Below are 18,359 nucleotides of genomic sequence, written 5' to 3'. Positions count from 1 at the left end.
TGAGCCGTAGCAAGCATCAGTAATGTTGCTGTTTTTTCAGCAAGATCTTTCATTTTTAAATGTTCTGTAGAAGATAAGGACTCTATGTAATAAAGAACTGGATCAGTATCCCATGTGGTGGAATATTTAGAACGAGTAGGACGTTTTTTAAAAGTGCCGCGCATAAAACGTTACCAATTTGACTTCAGAAATATTACGCGACGTAATAAAAGCTATAGCTGCTCTATCTGAATTTAAAGTTCCATATTTGGCACCATTAAGAAAACGTTGAGTAAGAAATTCTATAAGTTTATTCCTGTCTGTATCGAAAAAATTATATTTTTTCTCTTGTGTAAAAAACCACCATTGTTTCAAAGAACATTCATATTGCTTCATCGTAGAATCTGATATAGAGTTAAGCATGATCTCAATTGCTTCATCGATTATACTTTTTTTTAAAAATGCTTCCCAGATAACCTTTCTGCCACCAGGGAAAGTGTTTTTGCTAGTGGGTGTATTATTTCTCTGCAAGGAGACCATAATAACTTTTTACTTGGATTAAAAACAATTGGTGATCCTCTGAGCAGAGAATTGAATAAAGGATACCAGGGTTGAGTGGACCAGTTTGGCACAACTATTACTCCCTCAGCTTTGTCAGTAATAAATTTTTTTAAAGTTGGTAATATTAGAGCAAACGGAGGAAAAGCATATGATTTTTCATTTTGAAACAGTAAAAGCATCTACTTTAAATACGTCTGGATTAGGAAACCTTGAACAAAAGTTTTTAACTTTTTTGTTTGAATGTGATGCAAATAAATCAATAGTAAAAAAACCAAATTTTTTAACAATTCTTTCAAACATCTCATTACACAACTCCCATTCTGTGTCTATATTTGTGATTCGAGAAGCAGCATCAGCAGAGATATTCTGTTTTGAAGGTATATAAGAAGCAAATACCCAAATTCTTTTATTCTCACACCAATCCCAAATTTGACGCGCTAAATTTGTAAGAACTGGGAATTGAATTCCCCCTGCTTTATTTACATATGTTATTGCTGTAGTATTATCTAACCTTAGTAAGATTTCACAATCATGTAAATTTACCACCAAACATTTTAAGGCCAAAAAAGCAGCTAAAAGTTCTAAATAATTAATATGACATTGTTTTTCTTTTTTATTCCACCATCCGTTTGCCGATTCCCCATCACAATTTGCACCCCAACCTGTTAAGGAGGCATCAGATGAAATTTCTAAAGCATATTTAGTTGTTCTAATAGGATTTATTCCTATTTGATTATTAAATTTCCACCAATTTAAATCCTTACTTAATTTAGATTTTATAATCATGTTTCTATCATAATCGTCATCAGACGCAATTAATGCAAGAAATTTTTCTCGCTCTAATCTCTTACAATGAACAAAACCATATGCTAACGCGGGACAACATGAATTAAGTACTCCAAGAAGAACTGCAAAATCTCGAATCTTATAAGATTTACCAATAATAAATTTTGAAATTAAGTTCTTTAAGTTCTCTTTCTTTTTATCTGGTAATTCAATAGTGTACTTAATTGAATCAAAAATAAAACCTAGAAATTTACATCTTTGAGACGGAATTAAACAACTTTTTTCCGTATTTAATATGAACCCGAGTTCTTCTAAAAGATGTCTTGACTCTAAAATACTCTTTTTACAAAGTCTAAAACTTTTGCCAATGCAAAAAATATCATCTAGATATATTATCGACAAGAAACCTCGATTTCTCAAGACATTATGGTCGGTTTCATGATCTTCGTAAAAATGGACATGTATTTAAATCAAAAGGTAAACAAGTAAATTGATAAATCTGTCCTTTGAAAGAAAATCTCAGATATTTCCTAGAATTTTCGTGAACTGGGATTAAAAAATATGCGTCTTTGAGGTCAAGGAAAGCCATAAACGCTTTAGGAAATATTAGATTCTTTGCAGATCGTAAATCCTCCATTTTAAAATGAAGTGGATCAATAAATTTATTTAGATTTTTTAAATTTAAAATGAACCTTTTTGTACCATCAAGTTTAGGAATTAAAAAGAAAGAAGAAAGGAATTGATTTTTACTCATTTTACATTTTTCTATAGCATTTTTCTCTAAGAGCTTTTTAATTTCTGAATCTAATATTTTAAATTCATCATTTGACCATTTTCTCTGCTCAGGGGGATGAAATTGCCGAGGGGGTTTACAAAAAGGAATTTCGTAACCATTAATGGTATTTAATATATGACTGTCTGTCGTTAATTTTCTCCATTTGTCAAAGAAATAACGAAGTCTGCCTGCATACCATTTTTATTTCTTCGATGTTTCCTTCGACGATCGGTTGTTGTCTCGACTCGAGGATTTCGTTCGATACTGAGTCCTCGGTTTGAAGCGAAAGGGTTGTTTCCTGTAATATGTCCCCGTCTGTCTGAATTTGACAGACGGGCTCCTCCAGTTTCCCTGGAAATGCGAGCGTTGGAATAGTTTTTTACTTGATTTATCTTGCGCTTTTAAACCACCACAAGCCTTTTCGACCGTTTTTGCTTCTTTTATTTGTTCAGCAAATTTTTGTCCATAGAGCTATTCATCAGACTTCATTGAATCAATTAAAGGTTTAACGCTCTTTTTCATTACCGGTGTGATGAAAGATTTTCTGGCCGTCGATTGTTGATGAAACACATCAGATAATAATTTTCCTGCATCACATATATACTCAATGAGTTTCATTTGATCAACTCCTTCCTCTGAGTCATGTAATAATAGCGATACTGCTCCTCCAAGAGCGACAATAGATGAGCCAACGCATTGTTGAGTTTCGACAAAATGTTGGTCTCTTTCCTTGGTAATTTCTGATAATACTGCCGCAATCTCTAAGTTAACCTTTGGGGGATCAGCGTACAATTCTACATTACGTGGATACTTTTTTAGTAATGTCTTTCTCGTATCTTCTGGTAAACCTCCTGTCATCCAGGCTTTCCATCTGTTCTTAATTTTAGTATGAAATTTTACAGCATTTAGTGGTGTTATGTCCAGACTCAAGGAAGGAAGAGTCGAAAGGAAGGACGTAACTAAATTTATCTTCGAACGACGGCAGACTATCCGTCTGTTCGACCCGAACGAACGTCTGGGCCCAAATAGGTCAACGACCGCAAGGGTCGCTCTTACTCTATTTAAAGGGCCGTTCGCTCGGTGGTCCCTTTTCGGCAAGAGAATTTAATCTCTTTTGCGCAGGGACCTTGTGCAATCTCGGTTTACGGGAATGAGTGGGAACGGACTTGTTAATAAATGAAAATCATTTGTGTTGAAATTTATAAGTTTATTCCTAATATAGTGACGAAAGAGATTATATACATAATAATATAATCGACGGACTTAGTTGCTAATGAAAGTGTGAGTGTATGTGTATGGGTCGCGGGTGATACATTAGTACGGAGGGCGTCAATCGAGACAACGAGGGAAAGTGTTTTGTGTTGACTATTCTAAGGTCTCGATTGGCTGATACAATTATTTTTATCTTACATGGATATCTATGCGTGTACATATGCGTGTGTGTGTGTGTATATATGTGTTCCACGGGTTTTACGAGAGGAATTCGATAGTGGAGCGGGGATAGGACCTTAATAGGAGCTGAACGGGGACACCTAGTGGACGATTGAGCCCAGGAAAATACCAAGGGATTATCCCATCTATAGGAGCGTCGATTAAAGCAAGACGCAGGGCCTCATATTCTACTGGGCCCGGTCCGATTACGAAAGAGTCCTCGGGGACATCTGCTAATTCTGGTAACTGGTCAATTAACCAGTCTCGGAACTCTTCTTCCGTGAGTTCTTTGGTTTCTTCCTGAGCTTCGAAGGAAGTAGTTGAGGGAGGAGGAGAATCCCCGAGGATGATAGTGGAAGGAGCTGGGGAAGGGGACCTCGGTGGTTCGGAGAAACAAGGGGGGAGCGGGGATGAGATCCGCTGAGATTCGTCGGGTGACTCGGGTGAATCGCGAAAGAAGGGAGAGGGACTCCGCTGAAACTCAGCGGGGGACTCAGGTGGAGCCTGGAAAAAGGGGGAAGGAATGCGCTGAAATTTAGCGGGTGGTACGGGAGAATAAGAAGGGAACGGAAATCGGGAGTCTCCTTCTGTTAGTTCGAGAGGGGAGGGGGAAAGGATTCGTGGAGGTTCTTGGATTTCCGGATTGGAAATGGGGAAGGTGCTGGTTGATAGGGAGATATGGGTGTGTTTATATTAAATGTGGTATTCGAAAAGTTATTAGATATGCTAGGCTACGTTCGGAAACGCCACTCGTGTGCACACGAATTCACACCACCCGTTCGGAAACCTTCGGTGTGTATTCGGGTGCCTTCGGGGATAGAGGGAATCACACTGGTGTGCCACCAAACCACTCGCCGAAATACAAGGGGAAGTCGGTGGGACTCGGTGTGTTTACAATATATTTCTATTACTAACTGAAACACATAACCTCTGTTTCTGTTTATAATGTCGAAAGCAAGAATGTATCAGCCAAATATTTCTTTGATAAAAGGACGGCATCAAACCGTGATGAATAATAATGTTCCATTATTTGATTCCAACGGGAATTTATTTCTTCACGATGTACAAGGTGAGTTATTACATTAGAATTCATAACAAAATCATAAGAATAGAAATTGTAAAGTTCGCTTTTTCACATTTTGTGCTTTAATATATTCTGAAGATTTTGTATTTGTTTACAGATAACAGTATTTTCACTTTGCCTCTAAGTGAAAAAGTTATGAATTTTTTTGATTTGAAATTTGTCGAAGAGGAGGATTTGTCACCTATGAATAAAAATGCCAGCGAAACAGTCTTAATTAATACAGGCTCAACTAACTCCACAGTTGAATCCACACAAGTATCAACTAATACAGGCACAGTTGAATCCACACAATCTACAGGTAAATGTTTTTTTGCTTCTTCAATATATTTTAATAAAACATGAAATAAATATTTTAGCGAATTTAAGAAATATTTATGTCAACGTAATTTTTAGTATCATCAAATGCATGCTGGAAAGATGACAATGAAGTAAGATGCCTCATTCATCTGTGGCATGAACACTAAAGTTATTTTAAAAACATGAAGAGTCGGGATGTGTGGGCACTAATCTGTGATCCTTTTCTAAAAAAGGCATGTTATTTATTCTCGAATGTATCGAAGTATTGTTACCTTTAATCCGCGGTACTGATTGGTTCTTTTGCTGATCATGCTTCGTAGTGTTTGATCGTCAAGATTATTTTGACAGTTTCAAGTCAAAATTGGTTATAATATTAAAAGTGTGTAAATTGTGCAGGAAGTTTTAAGAAGAATAAGGTAAATAATAATTATATATTTATATTATTATATATATATTAATATATATATTTATATTATATATTTATATATTTATATACGTATACAATATTATACGTATATAAAATACGTATATTATTTTATATTTATATAATCAGTTTATATTGTATTAATTAGCCAGTTGTCGAGAAGAAAGAAAAGGAAGAAGAAGAAGAAGAAGAAGAAAAGAGAGAGAGAGAAGTGGAGAGAGAAATAGAGAAAGAGAAAAGAGGAAGAAGAGACGTAGAGACGAAGAGATAAAAAAGTAATTAAGGTTACGTTCCAATACGTCCTCTTCGAGGAAAATTTTACTGATAATCAATAATATACGTAACGTGTGTGTGTACCATAGCTTTTAAGTAAAATTTCTCTCGAAGAGGACGTTTTGGAACGTAACCTAAAGTGACAAATAATTTTGTATATATACGTGTATATATGCGTGCGTGCGTGCGTGTGTGCGTGTGCGCGTGCGTGTGTGTGTGTGTGTGTGCGTGCGTGCGTGCGTGTGTGTGTGTGTGTGTGTGTGTGTCTGCCTGTGTAATTATATGTGTACTACTATACATTATAATATATACCCAGACAGCACAGCATATTTGTAAAATATTTATAGAATATTTATAATAAATATTTTAATATTTTATAAATATTTATCATAATATTTATCTTTACATACCATAAATATTATATGAAATATTTAATCTGTTTTAATAATATGTTATAAATCATAAATATTTATGAATCTTTATCATAAATATTGTGTGCTGTCTGGGTAGTATATATACAATATATATATACTATATATTATAATATATCTCTAATATATACTTAATAATATTTATATACAATGTGAATAATATTTCTTAATTTATCAGTTGTCAAGCCATTAAGAGGAAAGACAGAAAAAGAAGGAAAAGGAGAGAAAAAGAGAGAGAGAGAGAGAGAGAGAGAGAGAGAGAGAGAGAGAGAGGTAGAAAAAGAGAAAAGAAGATAGAGAGAAAGGAGAATAAGAAAGAGAAAAAGAAAGACAAGAAGAAAGAAAAGGAAGAAGAAGAAGAAAAGAAAGAGAGAGAAGTGGAGAGAGAAATAGAAAGAAAAAAGAGGAAGAAGAGACGAATAAAAAAGTAATTAAGGTTATGTTTCAATACGTCCTCTTCGAGGAAAATTTTACTGATAATCAATAATGTACGTAACGTGTGTGTGTACTATAGTTTTTAAGTAAAATTTCCCTCGAAGAGGACGTTTTGGAACGTAACCTAAAGTAACAAATAGATTTGTATATATACATGTATATATGCATGCGTGCGTGCGCGCGCGCGCGTGTGTGTGCGTGTGTGTGTGCGTTCGTGCGTGCGTATGTGTGTGTGTGTGTGTGTGTGTGTGTGTGTGTGTGTGTGTCTGCCTGTGTAATTATATGTGTACTACTATACATTTTAATATATACCCAGACAGCACAGCATATTTGTAAAATATTTATAGAATATTTATAATAAATATTTTAATATTTTATAAATATTTATCATAATATTTATCTTTACATACGATAAATATTATATGAAATATTTAATCTATGTTTTAATAATATGTTAAATAAAGGTTTTTATAAAATATTTTTAAAATATTTATATAATATTTGAAAAAATATATATTCATAAATATTTATGAATCTTTATCATAAATATTGTGTGCTGTCTGGGTAGTATATATACAATATATATATACTATATATTATAATATATCTCATATATACTTAATAATATTTATATACAATGTTAATAATATCTCTTAATTTATCAGTTGTCAAGCCATTAAGAGGAAAGACAGAAAAAGAAGGAAAAGGAGAGAAAAAGAGAGAGAGAGAGTGAGAGAGAGAGAGAGAGAGGTAGAAAAAGAGAAAAGAAGATAGAGAGAAAGGAGAATAAGAAAGAGAAAAGGGAAGAGAACAAAAAAGTACGTTTAACAACGCATCCCAGCAAACACAAAATATAACTGCTATGTAACATGTATATAATGCTATATATATACTATATAACGTGCATGTTACATGTAACGTACACGTTAGTTGTAACTTCCCACTCATAGATATAACATTTGTAATATAACATATATTGTTATATTTTAATTATATTGTAATTATAGATCCCAGATAGCATCGATATTGTAGGATGCCGAAGATAATCAAATTTTTTTAGTTGGAATATAAAATTACAATATAACTACAATATAACATATGTTACATATTACAAATGTTACATCAATGAGTGGGAAATAACAACTAACGTGTACGTTACATTTAATATGCATATTATAACGAGTTACATAGCAGTTATATATTTGTATTATTTAAAATCCTAGACAGTACAGCATATTTATAAAATATTTATAGAATATTTATAGTAATTATTTTAATATTTTATAAATATTTATTATAAATATTTTATAAATGTTTTTGGAGTCTTAGATTCAATAGATCATAAATATTTATCTTAAATATCAGAAAATATTTACGATAAATATTATGGTAAATATTATAAATATATTTATATATTATTATAATACAGATTTTTTTTTTAAATTTATATTTTCTTTAATAAATACCCAGTAAGAAATCATGAGTTAAAAAGATATAATTAACGATTTTTCAATCAAAGCGATCGGTATGACATTTGACTTTGTATGTTTTTTTTCTATACGTATGTACAGGGTGTCTTAATCGCACATATCAAATATCTAAATAGTATATATAATATATAGGCTGCGGTCGAGAATGCGCGAATGCTACGAATGCTACGAATAATTCGAAACATGATTCTATATTTCCTCTACATTACAAAAGAACAAAGATAAAATAATGTTTCGAATTATTTGCAGCACATTTTCGAGCCTATATTTCTATTTATATATTTGATGTGTGTGATTAAGTGTTCCCAAAAGATAAATATTATAATTGTTGTATAATATGTAATTAACGTACAAGCTGTGGATCGAGAATGCGCTACGAATAATTCGAAACATCATTCTATCTTTGTTCCATATTAGTAGCACATTCTCGACCGCAGCTTATATTGTATAGTTGAAGGAAATAAATGGCGCGCGCGAAGCGCGCGCTTTGTAGTGTTCTAGTAAATTAAATAAGACCAAACCAAAAGAGTGGAAAAAGAAAACGGCCATTCAATGTGAAAATAAATTGAAAGATATTAAACGAAAATATACAGAGACAAAAGACCACAACAATAAATCTGGAAATGACCCATAAATGAGTAAATTTTATGAGGAATTGGAAGAAGTGTTGGGTGAGATGCCGTGTATTAAACCCATTGCTCTTGCATCCAATCTCAACAAGAAGAGAATGGCCACAGAAGATGAAAAAGATGAAGACGAAAATGAAAGTGGCTTATCGGGTTCAAATAAAAAATTTCTCCTCCGAAGAAAAAGATGAGCAGAATTCAACGAGAATTCAAAGACTGGTCCGCTGCTCTTCTTACAGATGCTAAAATTCGAGAGGAAGCAAAGGAACAGCGTCACAAAGAAATAGTAGCAGAAGCCGCGATTGAAGCGTACAAAGAAATGATGGGAAAGCTAATCAACAAATTGTGATTAACTTTCCCTTGATTTTCTAGTTTTTTAAATGTTTTCTAAAGCATTCTACGTTTAGTTTAACCATCTTGTGTAAAATATGACAAGATATTTTGATGTTTAAGCTAAATGTAGAATGCTTTAGAAAACATTCACAAAAATTTCGAATGGATTATAACAATCCGTTCTATAGTCGGCATATGAGTGACAAAAGGCTGTGACAAAGATTGCTAATATATATAAGTATATATATATATATTTACCAATGAAATTTCTTGTGATCTTTTGACATATTATAATATTATTGGTTCGTAAAGTTTATATAATATTAAGTGTTCTATTTTGTTAATGTTTTATTTTATTAATAGTTTATTTAGTCTTAGTAGTTTCTCTTAGTAGTTAATATTAGTAGTTAATATTAGTCTTAGTAATTAATATTAGTTAAGTGTTTAAAAGAAATGTTAAAAAGAAAACTGGGATTTTATTTTACTCATATATAGTTATATATATTATTAATTCTTATTTATTATTTAACATTTTAATTTGTTCTATTTATTTAATATAAAAAAAAGAAAATCACATATACTTGCAGCACTTTTGTTTTTTAGTCATTGTATATTAATATTGTAATAAAAATAAGTAACACTTTAATTTAATGTTATTATTTTTATATAAATATATGCAATATAAATATGCAATTAAATATTAGTATAGTTAAGATAACGTTATTGTTGATAGAAATAAAATGCATATTTTTCTATTTATAATATAAATATACTTTATTTCTTATTATCAAACAAAGCCTTAACATTATTCTTATCTTTGTACAATACTGTAGTACATAGAGCAATGGTATGTTTTTAGTTTTTTCGACTCAAATAACAACCATATTGTTGTATAGCACAAGTCTTAAATAATTATAATAATATTAGATTCTACTTGTTTGTCTAATTCTGTAAGTCTGATATTGGCTCCACTGTTATTAAAATGAAACATTAACTAATAATAATTAATATAATAATTAAGAAATAATAATTAATTAATAATATAATTAATAATTATCAATAATTAACTAATAATAAATAAATATACAATATAATTAAATATAATTAATAATAATTAATTAGGAATTCCTAATTGCACAGCAAGAATGACACGGTACTCTAAACCTTTCGATCTTCTTATTTATATTAACAGCCTTATGATGCAATGTGTACTACAAGAGTTGCTATATAATCGCGACGAGTCAATCCTCTTTCGTCATTCGGTAATCGATCAGGGAAAATGATGTTCGCATTATCACCATTGTTATCATCATTCTGTTCCATACCGTCGCATATTAAATCATCTATATTTAAATCATTACAATCTTGAAGGCAAACGTTGTGAAGCACACAACATGCTAAGATGACATAAGGTATCAGATCGGCGCAACTCATATGTAGGTATTTCAACCGTCGAAATCTCCCTTTAAGGAGAGCGAAAGCTCTTTCAATTACCTGCCTCATTTTTGATAAATGCTGATTAAAATTATTTTGTATTTGTAAAGAAAAAAAAGAAGATTCAGTTAAAGTAATGTATTACAAACTTAAAAGAAGTTTCTGCTATATGCAGAAGTAGAGTAAGCAATTTATTTATTATTTATTTTTATTTATTTATATATAAATCGGGAATAGATAGGCTATTCGAGCCGTACGCGGATGTCGGTGCGTCGATTTCAACGAAAATTAATTTTTCGTTGGAATTAACTAATTGTGCACGGGGCACACATTTTGCTTGGTACACCGCCAAGACTTTATTAAGGAACAATCTCAATTCGAGATTTTTAATTCCAAAGATCTCCTCTAACACCTCTACAGAATTATAGGCGAGAAATCGTTGGAATCGACGCACCGACATCCGCGTACGGCTCGAATAGCCTATCTATTCCCGATTTATATTTGATATATATCGAGCCTTTATATTCTTAGTGTTTAATTCACGCCGGCTGAAAAAGGTGTTATTTACAAATAGTTATTTATCAAGGCAGAGAAAAATATAGAGTCGAAGGGTCTGAATAGCTCAGATGGTGAGAGCAGTCGCCCGGCAAGCGAAAGGTCTCGGGTTCGATTCCCGATTCAGCGACTTTCGGATCTATATTTTTCTCGCCTATAATTCTGTAGGGGGGTTAGAGGGGATCTTTGGAATTAAAAATCTCGAATTGAGATTGTTCCTTAATAAAGTCTTGGCGGTGTACCAAGCAAAATGTGTGCCCCGTGCACAATTAGTTAATTCCAACGAAAAATTAATTTTCGTTGGAATCGACGCACCGACATCCGCGTACGGCTCGAATAGCCTATCTATTCCCGATTTATATTTGATATATATCGAGCCTTTATATTCTTAGTGTTTATTTATATATTTTATCTCTTTATTCTGTTTACACAATTATAAGAAGAATAAAGAGATTTAATTTTCGAAACTACAATTACCTCGGTCAAATTGCCTCTATTGATATATGGAGCTAAACACTATGATAATACTGGATATGCCTTATCGCCTATAATATATTCATGTTGAGGAAAAAAGGCATTTTTGTTTGCTATTACTGCGTGCCAGATATCGGAATTGCTAAAAACTCTTGCATCATGGACTGATCCAGCAAATCCGACAAAGCAATCAATGAATACTAGATTTGCATCACACACAGCATGTAGCGTAAGTGCATACTCCTTCTTCCTCGTTCGATAAAATACGGGGTGAACCTATATATACATCATAAAATGCAAGATTTAAAGAATATTTTTGTGCTTTTCATGAATTGTTATAAATAACTTACTTTAGGTGCTGGGATGGGAATGTGACATCCATCGATTGCCCCAATTACATCTGGAAGAGAGCCAATCTCTGAAAACTTACGTTTCACTTCCATTAATTGATCATTGACAGGCCATTTAATAAATCGATCGGCTAAATCATTTAAAGCTGCCACAATTCTTCTCATGGCATTGGTGCAACATTGATTTACTGATATCAAAGCGGTCCGACACAGATCTAGACAAAATAAAAAAAATTATTAACTTCTTTTCTCTTCGTAATACAAAAACTATGGTGTGTATTTGACATCTATTTATTTATCTAAATGAATCAGGAGTTGCAAGCAACCAGAGGACTGCTAATAATTGAGTGCGCACATTTAAAGTTGGTCTTCCAGTTTCTGCAGTTCTTATTAAATAAGGTCTTAATGTTTGTTCTAAATTTTCGTATGTTGTCCTACTCATTCGAAAATGTTCTTTAAACTGCCTTCCTGAGTAGTCACGTATTGTTGTGGCAACATAATCTTTGATTCTCGTGACTTTTCTTAAATCGTTCTGAATACGGATCCGTGCTTCCAGCAAATTTGCCTCCTGATTCAAATGATCACATTCGTCATCACTATCTTCCTCATGAAGAAATTTCTCGATTATTGTTGTCAATAAATTTTGTCCAGCCGCTACACCGATTGCAACAATAGCATTTCGTCGATGATTTTCCATTTTTACACACACAAAACCGTTCGGAAACACTCCACACCTAAGGACACACCGTATCCCCTCCTCTTCTCCACTGGAATCACGAAATCACACCGAGTGTGACGTTTCCGAACGCAGCCCAAGTGTGCTCCTGAGTCCATCTTTCTAGTGTCTCGCGAGTTAGATGGAGATCGTCGCGCAGTCCCGCAGTAGCCCGAGCCAATTCTCGCCTCAACCGACGGTTTCGACGGTTTCGCGCTGATTTAGCTGCCGCTCGCGAGGGTCGTTTGCGGAGGTCGTTCACTATGGGAACGAACGAAATAAGGAATAATTGATAAGGCGGATTTATCAAGAATATTTCTCGGAAATTCTTAGATCAAGGGATAATGAAAAACATTTTTATATAAATGTTTCCTCATTTATTTCTCTGTTCTTTAAATTAAATAAAGTTGAAGAGAAGAGAGGTGGGGAAAAGAACTCACGGATTACTTTACTAACGCAAAGAATCTTGAGTGATTTTGAGAAAGGGGAAAAATCACGAATTACTTCGCTACGCAAAGAATCCTGAGTGATTTTGAGAAAGGGGAAAAATCACGAATTACTTCGCTACGCAACGAATCCTGAGTGATTTTGAGAAAGGGGAAAAATCACGGATTACTTCGCTAACACCAAGAATCCTGAGTGATTTTGGGAAAGGGGAGAAATCACGGATTACTTCGCTAACACAAAGAATCCTGAGTGATATTGAGAAAGGGGAAAAATCACGAATTACTTCGCTAACGCAAAGAATCTGAGTGATTTTTAGGAAGGAAAAAGAGGAGAGTTAATGAGATTCTAAGATAATTTTCAGAGAAGTAAATGATTGCGCTTAAAATTAGATAAATGAATAATTGAAAGATCCGAGAGTTATTCCTTTTAAAATAAAGAAATAAAAAAAATATAAAATTAGGAATTTAAGAGGGTCACTTACTACTTATTGAGTGCGTAGGTAGGTGTTAGCTATTCTGATTATCCCAGGTGTGAATCTGGCTAAGGACTCCTCCGTGAGGATGGTGTTCCACTCACGATTGTTCACTCGCGAAAATTGTCGTAATCGGTGAGCACTGAGCACACAATGATCTCACAAGTGTCACTACGAATGCTCACGAGTTAGAGATTCGAACAATTTACGGACTCGAAGGATAGTGGTATAACTTTTCGCGAATGATTCGCGTGCGTAGGTTTGAAAAAAAGATTGAGATTCTCTGAGAGATGTCGCGGGTATATATACCTTCTTGCTCCTCCTTCCCGTTAGTTTGTTAATATTTCCTGACGAATAGGAAATTTTTCAATAATGCCCTTTCAGTCCCGGAGGCGTCTCTTGACTTTAAAAGTTTACCGGGATTGGTCAGGGCTTTTGTTTAGGGCCCTAGGTTTTGATCAATGGAGAATTTGTTGAGGTTTATATTTTTATTATCCTCTCGAGATTATCTCGGTGATCTGTCAGGCGGCATTTGTTTGGATTCGGTTATCGTTGTTAGTCTGGTAAAATTTTATTCGTTTTCAAGTGGAAGTTTTCTTCTAAATTTTTATTGATTTTCAAGTGGAGATTTCCTTCTAAAAAGTTTTATTATTTTTTAAGTAAAATTTTCCTTTAAAAGAAAAATTGTTATTGCTTTTCAAGCGCGAGTTGTCAACTAGTCAAAGCAAGAATTTCGGACACCGCGAGTTACATCTGGTATGTATATATCTCTTTTTTTTATTTTTACGATTAACCGTCTCCGGTCAGCTGCTTCGCCTGCCAGATCATAGTCTTATTCCCACGCCTGTGATTTTTCAATCATCGCCCTGCGTTCTTTGAAAGAAAAGAATCGTGGAGTCCACAGGATGTAACAGTGGTATAGCATTGGGATCTTCTCCAATATTTGTAAGATTTCATCATCGATGATAGAATCATCTGCCGCTTCTGTTTTATCCGCATTTTTAGAGGATATAACCTCAGCCTCCCTAAGTTCAGAGACATCAGTAACAAGATCCGTCAGATCATGTATTTCCTCATGAACACTTTCCTTATCGGAAAGATTTCTCTCTGAAAGTGAAAGAACAATACTATATACAAACCTTCTTTAGAGAAAAAGGAATTGTCATTGCAGCGTTCGTATGGAACTATTCTGCAGGAATTTTAAAGTTCAGTGATCAATGTTTGTATACCTTTATTAGGAGTGCGTTATTCGTGTGGAATAAGTACCTTTTATTTTAAAGTGAATCATTCGTATGGAATAAACACTTTTTTTTTTTTTACCTGAACAATCAGTAATTTTATCATTTGGTACTTCTTGAAGAGTTTTCTTTATTTTTAACTAGTTAGGAAAGGACATTAAGTAAGGTTATCAAGTTGAGACTGCATTTTTTGCAGTTTATCCTCAGTTCCTTGAGAGTTCCTTTTACGTTCCCTTGAACGTGAACGAGAACGTTTTCTTTTCTTATCTTTCTTCATTGTGATTGATACTTTAATAATTATATTATTAAATAAACTTTCTTTTGACGTGCGAATCATTGAGCACAACAAAACAATATGTAGAAGAAGAGAAACAGGCGGTATCCACAGGATACGCGATTCAATTTTTCAATACTCTGAACGTTGTGAATTTGAGCATAGCTGACGCTACTACCAGTAATCATAGAGAACGAGACGTCTATAGTATAATTTATAACATTATTATTTTAATTCTTATAACATATTTTTATCTTAAAATTTAATTAGCAAATTAACGCTTTATTCAGCTGAATTCTATCAAATAATATTAATAAAACGAAAATTTGCTAATTAAATTTTAAAATAATAATATGATATAAAAAATTAACATAATATATAATATATGTTAGATAATAACTTTAAACTCGATTAATATTTTTGACAGTTATCTGCTGATTTCTGTCAAAAAATATTAATCAGAGATATGGTATTATTACATATTATTTATATTATATTTTAATTTTAATTTTTATAACATTATTTTAAAATTTAATTAACAAATTTTTACTTTATTAGAATTTTTAATTTCTTTTTTCCTATTCTTCGTTAGTAGGAATACAAGGAGAGTTCTAAGCCAAGGGGCTCCGAGGGGGGCGCGGAGCGGGGAGGTTCTCCGGAGCGAGGGGGTATGACGTCACGCGGGGCGGGGGGATCTTGTAGGCGAGGGGGATGACGTCGCGCGGGGCGGGGGCGCTTATCGCTGTGCGGGAGACGCTTATCGCGTATTGTTTTTCATAAACAAAACAGCGTATTGTATTACTTTGAATTATCTAACATGTTTTATTATAAACAAAACACCGCAAAGTGAGCGCCGACATTCGGCCACCCTCGCGATACCTCCCCCACCCCTCCCCCATAAGGCGACGCGCTTTGGCGGTACTTTCCGGTACCTCCCCCTCCCCTGCCCATATGTGACGTTTCTTCCTCATTGTTTAGGAAGAATTCTTTTGCGATAATTTTGCCGGCATTCGGCCGCCCTCGCGGTACCTCCCCCTCCCCTCCTCCATCTAAGGGGATCTTGGGAGGTCGCGCTTATCGCAATGAACACGTCGGGACGTGTTTTTTTTCGCGGTAAAAGACCGTGTTGCATTACGCGCCGATATTCGGCAGCCTTTGCGGAACCTTTCCCCTCCCCCTAAGCGGAATTCTTTCTCATTGTTTAGGGAGCGCCGATGTCCGGCCGCTTGAATTTTTATAAACAAAAATGAGCGCCGATGTCCGGCCGCTCTGTGTCAAAAGCGATAACGCGATGAAGGGAGATCACCTTTCTGATATGTAATTAAACAATCTGTTAATCATGAAGAGGGGAAGAAATGATTAGACGAAATATAATAAGGCCTGCTGCCACTTCAAATCATAGTACGTAATTTGCAAGCGCACAGATACGTCGGTCGAAAAAAGTATAGCCGGTGCAAGTGCTCTATAGAACGTGATTTTAAAAAGTGTGGAAAAATGGAAAACATCGAGCAGACTGAACGCGACCTGTTGGAGCGGTCCCATCAAATCGCCACCTTGGGCGAGTATTTTGAATGGGCGCTGCGCTGCGAGGAATTTATCAAACTGCTCGAAGAAAACAGCCGTGTCAAGCGTCCGCGACTCTCGATTGGATATAGACAATCTTTGGTTGCTAGAATCGCGCGACTCGAGGGTGCAAAAACTCGATTGCAGAGACAATTTATATCCAGTGGTGGTAATTACAGTGGCGACAATAACGCGAGAAGACTCGTTTGGCGAGAGATCGATATCGCGTTTGAAAATCGTATACTGACCGGTGCGGTGATTAACGCAGACTATATCGAACCGCGACAATTTTTGGAAGATGCTAGTAGTGTAGTACTCGAGCAAGTGCAAGACGTTATAAAAATACACAACTGTGTAAAAGTAAATACAGTGTTCAACGGTGAGTTTGTGACAGGTGATAAGCGGGCCAACAAAAGTATTAACACGAGAAATTATGAACTCTTTAGCACGTCCGATTTACGCAAGTGGTATGAGCGGCACGTCATCGAAATCATATTGACGTCTCTCGAAGAGTTTCAGGAACGTGATAGCGGATGGGCATTGTCACGAATCCATGATCTTACGGTCAACGTCAACAAGTGCAATCTTATGCGCGCAGGATGTCATATTAAATTACCGCGAGAAATTATGACGAAGAGAGCGGTAATTAATGTGCGATCAACGGATAATGCGTGTTTCGCGTGGTCAGTGATGGCCGCTCTGTACCCCGCTGAAAAATATACTGAGAGAACATCTTCATATCCGCACTATACAACGGTGTAAAATTTACAAAACATTGAGTTTCCGATAATTGAATCAAATAAAAAAGTTTGAACATGTAAACGATATCTCAATCAACGTCTACGGCATCGAGAGGAAGAAGGAATTATCAATTCTTCCAATACGACTCGCCGATCGGAAAAGAGAAAAACATGTGAATTTGCTGTACGTGGAGGAGGAGGACGACAACGTTGGATATTTCGCGTATATCAAAAATCTGTCTCGCCTCGTAAGCTCGCAACTCACTCTGAGCAAACACAATGGTCAAAAATATATCTGTGATCGGTACGTATATTTATTGCAAATTATATATAATTGTAAATAAAATTGTAAATAAAATTGTAATTTTTTTTTTCACAGATGCATTATTTCGGATCAGAGGACAAGTTGCAGGCACATACGGTAGACTGTGGAGAAATGAACGACTGCGCTATCCGGTTACCAAGCGATAAAGATAAGTGGCTCGGCTTCGACAACTACAACAGAAAAGAGCGGCTTCCATTCATGGTGTATGCCGACTTGGAGTGTGTGCTGAGGAAGACATCGGAACACGTGTCATACTATCAACATCACGAGGTATTTAGCGTTGGATACTATGTGCAATGCTCGTACGATGAAACATTATCCGCATACCGATCTTATCGCGGTGCCGATTGTGTCGCGTGGTTCGCCAACAAACTCGAGGAATTAGCGCATCGCATAAAGGGTATTTTGTCTAATAATGTCCCCATGATAAATTTAACATCAGACGAGTGTGAAAAATTTCATACCGCCACGCAATGTCACATTTGTGAAAAACCGTTTGCGCCGGACGATAATCGAGTACGCGATCATTGTCATTTGACCGGGCGATACAGGGGTCCCGCACACTCAAACTGTAATCTAAATTACAAAAACTCTTATGTCATTCCTGTAGTTTTCCACAATCTATCCGGTTATGATGCACATTTTATCATAAAAGAAATAGCTACCGCATACGAAGGACGTGTAGATGTGCTTCCAATAACAAAAGAAAAATACATTTCATTTACAAAGACTGTCAATAGTACCGACGACGATGACAAAGATCGGAAAGCTTGCATAAAATTACGATTCATCGATTCATACAAATTTCTCAGTGCTAGTCTTGACAAATTAGCATCTTTTCTCGATA

General features: G+C 34.8%; 1 protein-coding gene and 1 pseudogene across 1 annotated transcript; one reads left to right on the top strand and one right to left on the bottom strand.

The window, feature by feature from the left end:
- Positions 1-2,302: 2,302 nt before the first annotated feature.
- Positions 2,303-4,457, bottom strand: LOC145947744 (uncharacterized; annotated as a pseudogene).
- An 8,138-nt stretch (positions 4,458-12,595) lies between these two features.
- Positions 12,596-18,147, top strand: LOC145947743 (uncharacterized). Its single transcript, XM_083057518.1, has 4 exons — positions 12,596-12,652; positions 17,256-17,495; positions 17,567-17,958; positions 18,123-18,147. The coding sequence occupies exons 1-4, from the start codon at positions 12,596-12,598 to the stop codon at positions 18,145-18,147; spliced, it is 714 nt and encodes a 237-aa protein (XP_082913644.1).
- Positions 18,148-18,359: the final 212 nt, after the last annotated feature.

The sequence above is a fragment of the Prenolepis imparis genome, unplaced genomic scaffold (assembly GCF_030444845.1).
Source record: "Prenolepis imparis isolate NDT839.2.m4 unplaced genomic scaffold, iyPreImpa1.0 SCAF_134, whole genome shotgun sequence".
NCBI lineage: Eukaryota > Metazoa > Arthropoda > Insecta > Hymenoptera > Formicidae > Prenolepis > Prenolepis imparis.
Note: the sequence above shows the minus strand (reverse complement) of the source record. Positions and strands in the feature narration are given on the sequence as shown.

What these genes read in the sequence shown, in the direction of transcription:
- LOC145947743 (XM_083057518.1), top strand. Translation starts at nt 12,596, where the DNA reads ATGGAGATCGTCGCGCAGTCCCGCAGTAGCCCGAGCCAATTCTCGCCT. An exon ending in AATTCTCGCCTCAACCGACG is followed by an intron (nt 12,653 to 17,255) that starts GTTTCGACGGTT and finishes CAAATAAAAAAG; the next exon opens with TTTGAACATGTAAACGATAT. An exon ending in ATAAATTTAACATCAGACGA is followed by an intron (nt 17,959 to 18,122) that starts GTGTGAAAAATT and finishes TCATTCCTGTAG; the next exon opens with TTTTCCACAATCTATCCGGT.